The 14685-nt window shown below is 34.3% G+C and overlaps 1 protein-coding gene across 1 annotated transcript; it reads left to right on the forward strand.

Moving 5' to 3' along the window:
- The first annotated feature begins 350 nt into the window (after nt 1-350).
- On the forward strand, nt 351-10869 carry LOC145999691 (uncharacterized). Its single transcript, XM_083136908.1, has 8 exons — nt 351-868; nt 6578-6918; nt 7237-7443; nt 7871-8048; nt 8351-8526; nt 9184-9343; nt 9741-9868; nt 10407-10869. The coding sequence occupies exons 1-8, from the start codon at nt 802-804 to the stop codon at nt 10740-10742; spliced, it is 1593 nt and encodes a 530-aa protein (XP_082993034.1). The 5' UTR covers nt 351-801; the 3' UTR covers nt 10743-10869.
- The last annotated feature ends 3816 nt before the right edge of the window (nt 10870-14685 follow it).

A 14685-nucleotide genomic window follows, 5' to 3' on the forward strand; every position in this document is an offset into this window, starting at 1 on the left:
GAGATGAAAGCTACACCAAAAATTACTTTCAGAGATACTTACTTATTTTTAGGGGTCAAATTATCGAAAACCCCCAAAACACTTGGCTTGAAAACAAGCATTAAAAAGGGCGAGTTTCCATATCTCTTTAACACGCCTGACCACAAAGACTATGTAGGTGCGTTCCCGGATCTTGAATATTTTGATCCTGACAGTCGAAACCCCGATGATCGGGAAGAGCTTATCAAATGGCACCAAGAGAGTGTCTCCCAAAACAAAGAGTTCGATTTTCAAAAAGAACTGAGGGAACACAGAAAAAACTGGTTTGTTTGGAATTACCAAAAAAGTTTGGTTGAGTTGTTTGGTTATGCTTTTTGTTTCCGATAACCAAATGTTACTTGTAATTACTAAAGCATTTTGTTTAAGAATACAAAAAAATTTGGTTAGACGAAATATGGTACTCGTAAACAAAATTATACACATTTAAGTGAAGAGAAACAAAACGTTTGGTTAAATTTACAATAACTAGATAACATTTACCATTACGCACACGCTAAAAGTATACGTCTGTTATGGCGTACGCACGTTCAAAAACACAAACCGCTGTATCTGAACGATCGCACGGTGAATTTCAGCAAGAATTTCAGTGAATTTTGTGCGTCAGGACTGTTCTCAGCGCATGCGCAAAACACGAGTGCGAGTGACCACAAGGCAAAGACAGTCTTTGTCTAGGCTAGGTCATTTCTTTAGGATTTTGGTGGTCGAGCTCGTCGGACTGAAAATACGGACCACGGAACAGAAGAAATATTTTTCCCCCTCATAATGGATGATGTTGTGAAGTCGAGATTAGAAAGTTGGGGCTTGGCTCCACTTATCGAGATTTTCCGAGGTAAGTGAATAATTATATTAATAATTTAAGGTAAAATTCAAGTTTCAGGCTAATTATATTTCTTTTCTTTTTTCTTTTCTTCGTTGCCACGTGGTGGTAGTGGTTGGCCAAAAAGGAACTTCTGAGTATTAACTACGTTCATTATAGTAGAGCGAGTTGAATATATATTTATGTATATATGCACAGTTATTTGTAATTTTCATCCACCTAACGAAAGTAGCACTTTTTCGTATTCACATAACCTTATTTAGGCAAGTTCATAGCCATTATGTGCTGTACACCTATACCAGGAAATGTACTCCATCTAGTGTGAAAGCATTTACATATTTGGCTTTATGTGATCAAAATTAATGTTATCATCATCCACGAGTTCACAATGTATCTAATATTTATGAAGATGGCGTCTTTTTCAAACAAGGCTATGTTGTAAGAACGGCCCTAGAGGCCGAAACACGCCCGCTCCAATAAAGGCGATTTTATTATTATTATTATTATTTAGTATTCTCAAGCATTTACACCAATATGCATCTGGCATAAAATTATTATGATAGAGAGCAAATTTCGAGATAGATTATTTTGTTTGTGTGCAGCATGCGTGTTTGTACTATTGCAAGATAGTTGCCACATGGTTTAAAGTGCCCCTAGGTCTAGACTTCTATCTTTGCAATTTAAGTTTTCTGCAACTTCCATCCAAATGCAAATTACAGAAAATTAGAACAGTTTATTTGAAGAAAATGTGTTACTTTCATGAGATTTTATTTCACCACGAGGGGATACTGCATGTAGCACGTGCCTTAAATCTTTTTTTTTTTTGTAGTCTTTAATATTATCAAAAATGATGATTACACAGCAAGTTTCAATTAATAAATTTTTAGTTGAAACTGTATGTGTTGTGTGATAATTTACCATTCAAAATTAGTATTGGTGAAAATTGAAATTCTTGGACATGTTACGGTGCTGCAGCCTGTAAATGAAAAAAGCATTTCTGCAGAATATTATGTAAAGTAAGGAACTTTTACTAAATTATGGCTAATATTTCACTCAATCAATTGATTTCAAAGTTAAGTAACTAGCTGGAAAATGTAAAAATCAAGATTAATATGAGAGAGCTATTGAAACCTGACTAACATACTCAACTACAGAAATTTCCCACTCATTATTTTTTTAGAAAGGTGCTAATGGATTATTTTTTTGGTAGAGGTACCAAAAGAGAAATTTCATACAAGGTAGACATGAAAAATAATGTGACTTTCTGAAAATAGAACAAAATGTAGTTTTACCACCTGATGAAGCCTGTTACTCTGTGTTAATAATTCTGAGTGACTATTTTCACCAGGTGGTGAAGCTACCTTTTGAGTTATTTTCACAAGATTTTAAACTATGTGCATGATCTACAACCTGGCGTGGCCTGCTACATCGATGTGTGTATTCTTTGGTTGCTGATGTGTACAAAGCTTACGTCTGTGTGCAATTATTTTCGTGCAGGAAACAAAGTACTTTTTTTTCTGCATGCCATGGAGTTGGGAAAATACCACACAATGGACTGGTGCTGCCAATATGTCACATGAGTATGAGGGGCTATTATGTTCCCAATTGCTTTCATTGTTAGGTTAGGCAGGTCAGGTTTAGTGCTATTAGCATTAAAATTACTTGGGTATGACTTGAGATGACCGGACCCCTCTCCGATTTTCTTCATATTTGACATACTCATTAATTGAGGCATCCTAATCATGAATCTAAAGTTAAAATTTGTCGGAAACGTCTAGAAATTGCAAAATAAGCAAATCAATTTTCGCAACCGGACCGCTCTCCGATTTTTATAGTACTGCTCATACTTACTGAACCATTGGCGCGTGGTTAGGTTAGTTTCGGTTAGGTTAGGCAAACATAGTTAAAATTTGGTGTTGTGATAGTATCAGGAATTTGGTTGTGAAACAAATAAAATCACGAAAATCGACAGTTTCCATTCCGAAAACTAACTCCTTATTTTAGCTTATTTTGCAATTTCTAGATGTTTCCGACAAATTTTAACTTCAGATTCGTGATTAGGAAGCCTCAATTAGTGAGTATCCCAAATATGAAGAAAATCGGAGAGGGGTCCGGTCATCTCAAGTCGTTCCAATACTTGTGTACGAAGCTTACGTATGTGTGCAATTATTTTCGTGCAGTAGATAAGTATTTTTTTTCTGTATGCCATGGAGTTGGGAAAATACCGCACAATGGACTGGTGCTGCCAATGTGTCACATGAGGGTGAGGGGGTATTACGTTTTAAATGCTTTCATTGTTAGGTTAGGCAGGTAAGGAATAGTGCTATTAGCATTAGAATTACTTAGATAAATACTTGTGTACGAAGCTTACGTCTGTGTGCAATTATTTTCATGCAGGAGACAAATATTTTCTTTTGTTTGACATGGAGTTGGGAAAATACCACATGATGGACTGGTGCTGCCAATATGTCACATGAGTATGAAGGATATTACATTCCTAAATGCTTTCATTGTTAGGTTAGGCAGGTCAGGTTTAGTGATATTAGCATTCAAATTACTTCTGTAAATACTTCCCATCATGTGATCATGTAATTCCCGGTCTTCAGCACTTTCTGCTATTCTCACTACGTGGTCACAGTAGTAGCAACACCCATTTTTAATTTAAAATACCTTTTTAGCAGTAAGTTATCAACACTGCAAATGAATATAGTAAAATGAGATAGGACAATATTGTGGTATGATTCAGGTAATTATTTTCCTGGTTAATATAGCCACATACGCTGTTCTCATTCCCTTGTGAAAATAGACCCACATGCTATTTTCACCACCTAGTGAAGATAGTCATAATGCTATTCTCACCATCTGGTGAAAATAGTCAAGGCCTAAATAATTACATTGACATTTTATTTTAATAATATTTTACTGTCTCTTTTGAGTGATTTAATGAAAGTTTTTGAGAATGTGTGAAATTTTTATTTAAGAACCTGAGTACATACATTGATGCAAGCACTGATTTCTGTTCTTCTCACCACCTGGTGAATGAAAACGTTCATTTTTAAATGAGATACAGATTGCCTTGTATGAGATTTTTTGTTAATATTGACCACAACTACCTTCATCAGGTGATGAGAAGAGCAGATAGTGCTGAAACCAGGAATTGCATTGTCACATGTTGGAAGTATTTACAGAAGTAATTTTAATGCTAACAGCCCTAAACCAGAATTATTAACGTACCCCTTCAATCGTATGTCATGTGACACTTGCAGTAGCAGTACAAATTGTCGTTTGTTTTTTTAACAAAAATGCATCTCAAGCAAAGAGTATTGTGCAGAACCCAGTATTCTTTAACATGAATCATAATATAGTTCCAAAAGAGCATGGTTTGAAATTCTGAAAATAAAAGCATCTAGATTTAAACCTTTTGCACATATGATTGTGGAATTTCTGGTGAAAAATACAACCACAAATCAACTGTGATTGCATATTCAAAGTTGACTTACGCATTAATTTTCTAAATCACTTTAAGTGTAAAATTCTGGAGTCTCTCACTGGATTAGTAATTATGTTTTCTCCATTTGTCTGTGAGTGGGGATTTATTTTTGTACAAAGGTTAATGCAAGTCTCACAAGGCACTTAGGTCTGTCCTCACTTCCTTCCTTCTAGCTTCCTTACTTAAGGATCGTTGAATTGTTAAACCACACACTTAAGGTTCTGTGTAAATAATTTAACTTATAGATCCATGGTAGTGAGAGAAATAGCATGTAACTACATGATGAAAATAATTTTCCTGCAAAAACAGTTTCTGCTATTCTAACAATCTGATGAGGTACTTACTTGTGTTCATTTCTGAGATATACATTTTCGTAACAGAATGAGTTTCTGCATTTTGAATATTGTTGTGAAGTTCATGTAATTAATTTGACTAGTCCATATTGGGGAATATATTTCAAAACTGTATGGAGAAGGAATTCATTAGAATATGCAGCCTCTGTTGTAATGTAAGAGTACTGAAACTTTATACTAGTGTGTCCGTTAACTGCTATCAGTGGTACATCAACTTGAAATATTATGCACTCATTGACTGCTACGAACTACATGTGCAGCATTTTTCAACAGAGCCAACATTATTCTCTTATTAGTTTTGGAGAAAACATTACTTTTCACTTTATTCAACAGTTATTAGCATCTAAACTTGTGCAGTGGTATATAGTTTGTTCAGTTGCCATTGTTTTAAGGATCATGTGAGGACCCCCTCCCCTTCCCCCCTCTTGCTGCCTTTGCGAACTGAGGGCGTAAAAATATTTTATGATAGTTTCCAGTCTGAGGTGGATCGGCAAGTGAGCAAGTGAGACTGGCTAAACTCTCAGATTATATTTCATCTTAATTTGCACTGGTTGTTAGATTAAGCAGTCAAATTCTATGCATCTCTTAAAAAATAATTTCAGGCAAAAATAAATATGGTATGTAGGTTAGGCAGGTTCAAGAATCTCTCAACCTAATTGAAATAATTATTACTTAAGGTTCTGTGTAGATCCATGGCAGTGAATGAAGTAACTATGTGATGAAAATAATTTTCCTGCGGAAACTCTTTCTGCTATTCTAACCATCTGGTAAAGTACTTGCCTTTCTGAAATGAAATTTTATTTTCTAAAAGTAGACAAAATTCCTCCCTGCATCAGAAAATATGTTGAGAACAGAGCTGAGTACATGCACATTTTTAATTAAGAAATTTGAAAAGCAATAATATGTAAATTGCAATGTTCTACACATATTTAACTTGTTCATAGCTCTATACTTGTCCAAATCACAATAGGAATGTTATATATAGGTGTGCATAGCCATCACGCAGCAATCATTCCTTAATTTGCATAATATATACAGAAGTGATTATTTGCACTGTAGAGCGATTCCATGTGGTGTCACATGGAACTAATAACAAAATAAATTTACAGGGAATGAATTATTCCTTAAAGGAAAAGATAGGACTTAAGATACCCTTTTCTTGTAGCAACTATATTTACCCTCTAAATAAGTTTTCCTGTAATTTAAGATATTCCATAATATTTGCGTTGAAATTTATAATTTGCTGTTACGCATAATCAGAGAACTTGCATGTTTGTACAGTAATATATTTCTGTGAATTAATTAACTTTCCAAATAAGACTTTGTTCAAAATATTGCAATATTCATGTCCTGCACCATATTCGTGAGGTCTAAGGTGTCATGCTTTGGGCTCCAGCTATGAGATGCATGCAGGTTCGAATCCTGGTTTAAAGCATAACTTTTCTCTTGAGGTTTCTGTCTGTGTGTCATTAGGAAACTGGGGAATTACAAATGAATAATGTAACCTGGTGAAAGAAACTTTACCTCGACAGGTGGGAGTAAAGCCAACAGTATGTATGTAGGCATAGGTCCTTATGGTCTGTTGTGCCATGGGTTAATTTTATTAAAATTTTCATACTATTCACCGAGTGCAAGAACCAAAACTAATAATGGATAGTTTTGTCTCAGTAAAATGTGAGGGTCGAAAGTAAAATTCCTGGAAAAAATAGTTTCCGACATAAAATTAACTAACTGCAAGAGACAATTTACTTAAAATAGCTAAAATATTTTTGCACATTTGAACTTACACTTCAAACCTGTTGGTAAATGATACTTCAATAGTTATTAACACACCAGTGTAATGTAGACCTATTTTTGAATTTTTTTTTTTAATTTCAGAAGAAGAAATTGATGATGAGGCATTTAATGTCCTCACAGAAGAGTTGATTGGCAAGTTAATCCCCAAAATTGGAACAAGAGCAAAGTTTCTTACAAAGTGGAGAGAATTCAGAGGAATAGATAATTATGTAACATGCAGTGTGATGGATGATGGCTCAGTGTCCTTTACAGACTCAAACATAAATCTCGAGCATGATCCACTAGAAATTACTTCAGATAATGATAATTCCTTACAGAAGGAAGAAGTATCTGAACCATGCAGAAAAAGGCAACCTACTGTTTTGAACATTAATGATGATGCACAACAGCCGCTCTGTAAAATAATGAAGTTATCAGACTTTGTAAGTTTTATGCCCAAAATTTAATTATGTAATCTTCGTATGTGAATATTGGGGAAACTTCTTAGGTTACATGCATGTGCAGACTAAAGTTTCACATTCAGGAAAATCTCAATCTGTCTATCTCTCTCACTCTCTCTCTCTCTCTCTCTCTCTCTCTCTCTCTCTCTCTCTCTCTCTCTCTCTCTCTCTCTCTCTCTCTGTGTGTGTGTGTGTTACTGTGAATAGTTCAAGATCTTGAAGATGACAATGCTTGCATGCTCTCCTCCCACAAACAAACCTACAAATGACTCACTAATATGGTGCTTTTCCATGTTGCAGATATTGGAAGAATTTCTGAATGAGAAACTGCATGGGAAAAAAATTCTTATCGATTACCAGAAGAATGGTCGCCTGAGTGCACAAAATAGGCGACAACTAGTGTCACTGATTGTCGACCATTTCCTACAAATAAATACCCATTTATCGAACGAGGTATTCCTGGATTTGAGTATCAAAATTACAGAGGTTTTTCCAACAGAGCAAAAGGTAAGACACAGGATGAAGTTAAATCTTTACGTTGCTAGATTAAATGAGATTACTTTTTTGTATATGAAATGCTACTGAATTGTAAGTAAAGGCTGATTTTGAGTGACTAAGGTACAAATATGTTTTGTTTGTTTATTCAAGTATAATTCCAATCTGACTGAACCATTCTAGTGCTGTTAAAAGTATTTTTATTTTTTTAAATAAAAAATAACATGTTGTACTTAGTCACTATGTACATATGTCTAATTGAACTAGCATAGTGAGGTTTCTTTGAACTTAAGCCAAACTAATGTCTATTAGATATGTATAGATGTATAAGACATTATACATCTTAATATATTTTCACAAAATTGTTTTAGACATTCAATGTTCATATTTATTGATTCTAGTTAACTTGTGTGTTTGACAGAACTTAAATGTTTTGCAGGAAATTTATTACATAGAACCAAAGGCTCAAGGACCAGATCAGAAAATTTCGAAAGGAAAACTTGTGGATCGATACCGAAATACCAGGAGAACATTACGTAGAAGTGGTGTAATAGGTGCTGTGAGACAGCGTAACCAACATATACCGGACACCAGTTCTGTGGAAGATGGTTTGACAGGTAAGCTGGATAATTGAATATACTGTAAATGCCACTGTAGAAGTTCTTAAATTATGTGAATGTCAGTATTACAGTTTTTTTATGGTAGGCTTATTCTTGTGCACTATTGTACCGGGTTCGGTACCCGGTGGAGGCTCATGGTGGTTCGGATCCCACTTTAAACTGTAGGTTCAGTCCCAGTTATCCTTACTGTGCATAAAGTGGACTTAAAACACCAAATCAATCAATCTTGTGTACTATTCTAGTAACTTCTAGAGTTTGTTGTTAACCTCAATATTGTGTATATTTCCATTACCTTCCAGATTATGATGAAAACACTGACAGCAAAGCATGGCTTCAATACAATGTTGAGCCATGGAATGATGTGATTGAACACTGGAAGAAGACATTCAAATTTCGTTCCAGGCAAGAGAGTAAAACTGTACAGGAAGTGTTATCATTGTGGCCAGCATTGAAACAACCTCTAGGCTACACACTGGTAAGCATATCTCAGACATCATTGTTCTTTCATTAGTTGAATTGTTGGTGGCTGCTGATTCAAAGTGAACTTCTAGCACCATGGCTACGCTGTAGAGATCATATTCCTTGCCTTTTTAAGGGATGGGAAGGGGTGACATTTGTCTCAATCACATTTATGAAGTGCACTTATGTCATTCATTTCATGGGGCATTTCGAGAAAGCATATGCAGTCAATGGTATGTAAACGACTAACGTAAGAATGTGAAAACTCCAAAAAAAAAATTGGTCACATAAAAACACTTCCTTTCAGAGGATACCTAACTTAAATTTACACCATGTCAAACCCTGTACATTTAGATTACACTTTGCTGTGACTCTTTTACGCAAATGTTTTGCCACTTCAACGCCCTTTTCACAACACAATGTTTATACTCGGAGATCCTCTCTATCAAACTACAGCAGCCATTAAAGAGGGGGGGGGGGACAAACTATATTGTCACATGTTAATGAACTCTGCTACAGTGTGTTTGGGTAGTTCAGATTCTGCATTAAACTGTAGGTCCAGCTCTGATTAGCCTACCTGTGCATAAAGAGAGCACAAATAGTGACTTTAGATAGGTAGATAAGACTTTGTATGAAGATGAGACATTGTATTAATGTTTTTTAATTTTCACAGATTGATCTAGACTTCAAGAGAATTTTTCCCAATCACAGACCATTATTTGCAGAATGGGAGTCTATATCTAAGAAGCTGACAAACTTAATGGTTGACAGGCTCAAAGATGATGCATCAGTAGAACTTTTAAGTGTCTTAGACGATGAATCTGCTACAAGAGGTAATAACTTCATGATTTATTTTCCTTGCTATTATGCAATGTAGATTTTTAAAATTTATTTTAGGCTTAAATATTAACTTTCATCAAATACTTAGTTCCCCTTCATTCATGGAGATTATATCATATGAAAGTTATAGCAACCAGTGTGTAATATGTGGACATATTTTGATAATGTAGCCTCTTGTAACTTTCCTTCAATGTACATATTAATTGTTGATTGTCACTTGAAAACACCAAGAATCAAATAATTTGCACTCAACTTGCACTGCAGATTTTTTCTTTCAAACTCGAAAATTATTTTCTTTTTTTAAAAGAAGTATTTGCCACGTACAGCAATGGATGAGAAAAATAACCTCTGTCAATAGGATAAATTGTAATGCCAACAATATTTTTTCAGATACTAAAGCAGCTATAATACTGATTTTGCTGAGTCAGTTGTGCCGTTCAACTACCCAGATAAGGCATAAGAAAACTTGGAAACCAACTGTGAAGGAGTCTCAGGATAGCTTTGTCTGTCACATAAAGGTAACTATTAAGGCTTAATAACTTATAAACTAATTATTTCAGGCCATGTTTGAATTGCAGATATATTAAGTAAATATGACATCAAGAATAAATACATGTAGATTTTGTTATTGTAAATATTTCAAATTTCAGCATTTGGATTTTTTAATAATATATGGTAAATTGGAGATATTGAGGCATGTTAAAAAGTTTTAGGATAGTTAATGTACCAAGCTGTTTAATGCAAATGTCTCATATTAAGCCTGCTTTACAAGTTTATATATGTTTATGTATGTATTTATAACTTTATCTCTGATATTTCAAAATATACTTACCAAGCTTATGCTATGCTTATGGAAACAGATGCAGGTAGTATTTTAGGTGGATCATTAGGTATGCAGAGTGTATTTGTTGTTAACTTGCATAATTAATATTTTCAATAATTCATTTCATAACTTGAAAGCCAAGGGAATTATGTTTAAGCAATAATTTTGTTTTCTTTTACTTGTGTTGATCCTCCCAGCTGTATTAATTTGCCAAAAAAAAATTTAATTTGTAGGGAATTGGAGATGTTGAGCAATTCATTGAAGACAAGAATAGGAAATTGGCCTCATATGGTCTCACAAGACAACCGCTTGTGATTTTGGTGGGACCTTCTTTGAGAAGCATTACTGCTTCATATGCAATAATCAATAGTACTTGGTACTTGTTTGATAGCGTGCTGAAGGCAGTAGACATCTGCTTCAAGAGTTTCTTCACTCTGAATGCCGAATACCCAAGAGAGGGAGAACACTTGTGGCTTCTGCTTCAAAAATGTGTGTACAACATTTCTACAAAATCTGACAAGCACATTATGTCGGTGAACACTTTACTGATTGACCTCATTGGATTGTGATTTCTTGTTATGAATGCTCTTTTTTAATGAGAACTTACTTGCAATGTTAGTAATATAGTGAAATATATTAAGCCTAAACCTAGATGTAAGGGTAGACTGTTGTCATATGTAACAAATTCAGATTTGTGTGTTTTACCATATAGTACGAAATGGTGTTGTGTTATATTTGTAACAACCATTATCCAAATTTTTCAGCACTAATATTGCACTTAAAATTTCAGCACATGATATCTTCAAATGGTGTATTCAAATGTCGTGATGATGGTTGTTTACGAGACTTCATTGGCATAAAATCATTTAGGAAACACCACAGGAGAACACATCATGCAGGTTGTGATATTGAAATTACTGCAAGTTCTGATATTGAAAATACTGCAAGTTCTGATGTGCCTGTTGAATTTGAAAGCAGTGAACCAACTAATGATCAGGGTATAGATACACACCTTCAATTAATTGATGATAACTTATTTGGGGAAAACATTCAGTTGGAATGTGTAACATTCATTTCACAGTTGTATGCAAGAGCAGATTTAACTAGGTCACAGATCCAACACATTATATCAATGGTAACAAACTTCTATGGACCTCTATTGTCATCCCTACAAACAGAAGTTAAGGCAGCATTTCAGTCACCAAACCCAATAAATCAAGAATCAGTTGTAAGAAAACTTGGTTTGCTAGAGAATGCTTTCGATGGCTTGTCATCGGAATATTTAAGAATAAAGTATTTAGAGAGCAATAAATATTTGGTTAGGCCTATTGAATATGTGATAGGAACAAGGTTAGAAAACAGAGTCATTTCTGGCAAACGTGTCCTTACTCCAGTGCAATCCAAAGGAAATTTCATTCCCCTACATAATATTCTGACTCTGCTTTTCTCTATCCCTTTTGTATTTGAAAGAGTTTTTGATTATGTTGCACAGTTGTTGCAATCAGATACATTGTCAAATTTCATCCAAGCCAAATTATGGAAGAAAAAGGTAGAGCTATTTGAAAACAAAAAAGTATTGCCATTGTTAATCTATTTTGATGAATTTGAGACTGGCAATCCACTAGGATCACATGCAGGGATTCATAAGTTAGGGGCAGTATATGCAAGCATTCCATGTATGCCTCCTGAGTTCCGTTCACTACTGGAAAATATTTTTTTAGTTTTGCTCTTCCATTCATCAGACAGAGTACAACTTGGAAATAATGCTACATTCAGGGTCTTGATTCAGGAGTTGATATTTCTTGAAAATGAAGGCATATCAATAAACACAGAACAAGGAGAAGAAAGAATTTTTTTCGCTATTGGACTTATATGTGGAGACAACTTAGGACTCCATGGTATTCTTGGTTATGTTGAAAGTTTCTCTTCTTTGCATTCATGTCGATTCTGTAAAATATCCAAAGACCGGCTGCAACGCAGCATTGACGTAGGTAATGAGGTTTTAAGAAGTAGATGTAATTATAGTGAAGATATTGCTATTAAAAATTTATCTGCAACTGGTATTAAAGAAGAGTGTGTGTTTAATGAAATTCCATCTTTCCATGTGACAGAAAACTATTCAGTTGATATAATGCATGATTTGTTTGAGGGTGTTTGTGTGTATGATCTTCTAAATGTTATGAGACATTACATTATAACTTTGAGGCTCTTTACGCTTGACATGTTGAATTCTCGTATTCAAGCTCTAGATGTTGGTGTTCATGAACAAAGCAACAGACCACCAATAATTACAATGGACAATTTAAAGAAGAAGAGTTTGAATATGTCTGCAGCACAGATGCTTTTTCTTGTTAGGTATCTGGGACTCATAATTGGAGATCTTGTTCCAGATGAGGATGAAGTGTGGTATTTCTATTGTACATTAAGACAAATAATAGATCTAGTAACAGCACCATCTTATCAACTTGGGTGTGATAAACTGCTGGGTTGTCTCATTGAGGAACACCATGAAATGTACTTAAATTTGTTTCAGGAGCCTCTGAAACCTAAACACCATTTCATGTGTCACTACCCTGAAGTGATGCGCCAGTCAGGTCCTTTAATTAACATTTGGTGCATGAGATTTGAATCCAAACACAGTGTTTTTAAAACAATCTCTTCTGTAGTAACTACAAGGAAAAATGTTACTTTTACGCTAAGTTTCAAGCATCAGTTGCAGCAGGCAGAATGATATGTATCACAAAGAGGTTTTAACACTCCCTTGATTTCTTTTGGACCAGGTGCTGAAATAGAAACAGCATCTCTTTCCTATTTTGCAGAAATCTCCGATTTCATGCTTACAAAGCTGTCTGCAAAAGTGAATAGGCTTAATCATGTAACTGCAAAGGGAACATTATACAAACAAGGAATGATATTAGTTACTGTCATAAGAGATGACTTCCCACAATTTGGTGAAATAATTGATATTTTAGCTGATCAGGACTCTTCTGTTTATTTTGTGTGCAGCGAATTGGAAACAATCAGTTTCAATAACCATATTCATGCATATAAAGTATGTACAACAAGAAGATATACTTGTGTTGCACACAGTGCTCTCATTGAACACAATCCAACATGTTTTGTACATGTAAAGGATGACAGGTATGTTCCTCTAAGGAATGCCGTGTAGTTAAATTCTTCACCTTTAAGGAAAAGATTTCCTGGTGACGATGATGAAAATATTCTCTCGGGCTGTCAACCAGGTGAGTTGTGGAAAGAATTCAAAGCTTTCGAGAGCTAACATCACTCTCATCTTCAGGGTAAAAGCTTGTAATCTTTTCCCAACTCACCTGTTCAATAGCTTCGGAGAATCTTTTCATTATTCACCTTTGTTTATATTTCCACTTTTCATTATGTATGTATTATGGATGAGACACATTTGTAATGTTATGTTCATTTTGTATCAATTTGGGTAATTTAATTATTTTCTCTGATGGCATATTTGTATTTAAACATTGTACTCACTGCAAGTAAGGAGACTTAAGTATAAATATTAAAATTTGTTTGTTCTAATTGTATTTATTATCACCTTTGTTCATATTTCCACTTTCATTATGTATGTATTATGGATGTGAGGCATTTGTAATGTTATGTTCATTTTGTATCAATTTGGGTAATTTTATTATTTTCTCTGATGGCATATTTATTTGTATTTAAACATTGTACTCACTGCAAGTAAGGAGACTCAAGTATATATATTAAAACTTGTTTGTTCTAATTGTATTTATCATCACCTTTGTTCATATTTCCACTTTCATTATGTATGTATTATGGATGTGAGGCATTTGTAATGTTATGTTCATTGTGTATCAATTTGGGTAATTTTATTATTTTCTCTGATGGCATATTTATTTGTATTTAAACATTGTACTCACTGCAAGTAAGGAGACTAAGTATAAATATATTTTTAAAATTGTATAACCTGTACATTTTATTTTATCCTGATGCTATTTCTTCTCATATATTTTTATGTTGCATGTGTTCACTGTATGCCTCATGCAATGAGGAATTGAGATAAATTTGTTTTAATTGTATATGAATTTTATGATATGAAGTATTTTTCCAATTTTCATATTCTCAGAATATGGTAAGGAAATTGCATTGAAACATTTGAAAATGCTTGTTCTACGTTGTATATAAAGATATCTGTTTTGCGGTTACGCGGAGATAGGTAAATTACTCTGATCAGCTTATCAGAGTAAAATGCTTGTTCTTCTTGGATGTACACTTTATACTGAGAATTTTTTTAAAAAAGTTTTGAACTGCAAAAGTCTGTAATTGAAAAACCCATCGAATGGTCTCATTTGATATCCTTTACGCAGCTGAATCCGTGATTGTGTCAAGTGGCCAACTTTCAATATCTACTAGTTTTTCTGCTAAAGTTCTGGCCTGAAATGGGGAAATCTGCATTCTTTTACAGAGGCTCATTCTCATATGTTACATGGTATACCACCGGTGAACAGACTTGTTATA

Source organism: Lepisma saccharinum, chromosome 15 (genome assembly GCF_977018435.1).
Source record: "Lepisma saccharinum chromosome 15, izLepSacc3.1, whole genome shotgun sequence".
In the NCBI taxonomy this organism is placed as follows: Eukaryota; Metazoa; Arthropoda; class Insecta; order Zygentoma; family Lepismatidae; genus Lepisma; species Lepisma saccharinum.

Coding starts and splice junctions, on each gene's coding strand:
- LOC145999691 (XM_083136908.1), top strand. CDS start 802: ATGGATGATGTTGTGAAGTCGAGATTAGAAAGTTGGGGCTTGGCTCCA. Junction 6,919..7,236: donor TAATGAAGTTATCAGACTTT/GTAAGTTTTATG, acceptor TCCATGTTGCAG/ATATTGGAAGAATTTCTGAA. Junction 9,344..9,740: donor CGATGAATCTGCTACAAGAG/GTAATAACTTCA, acceptor ATATTTTTTCAG/ATACTAAAGCAGCTATAATA.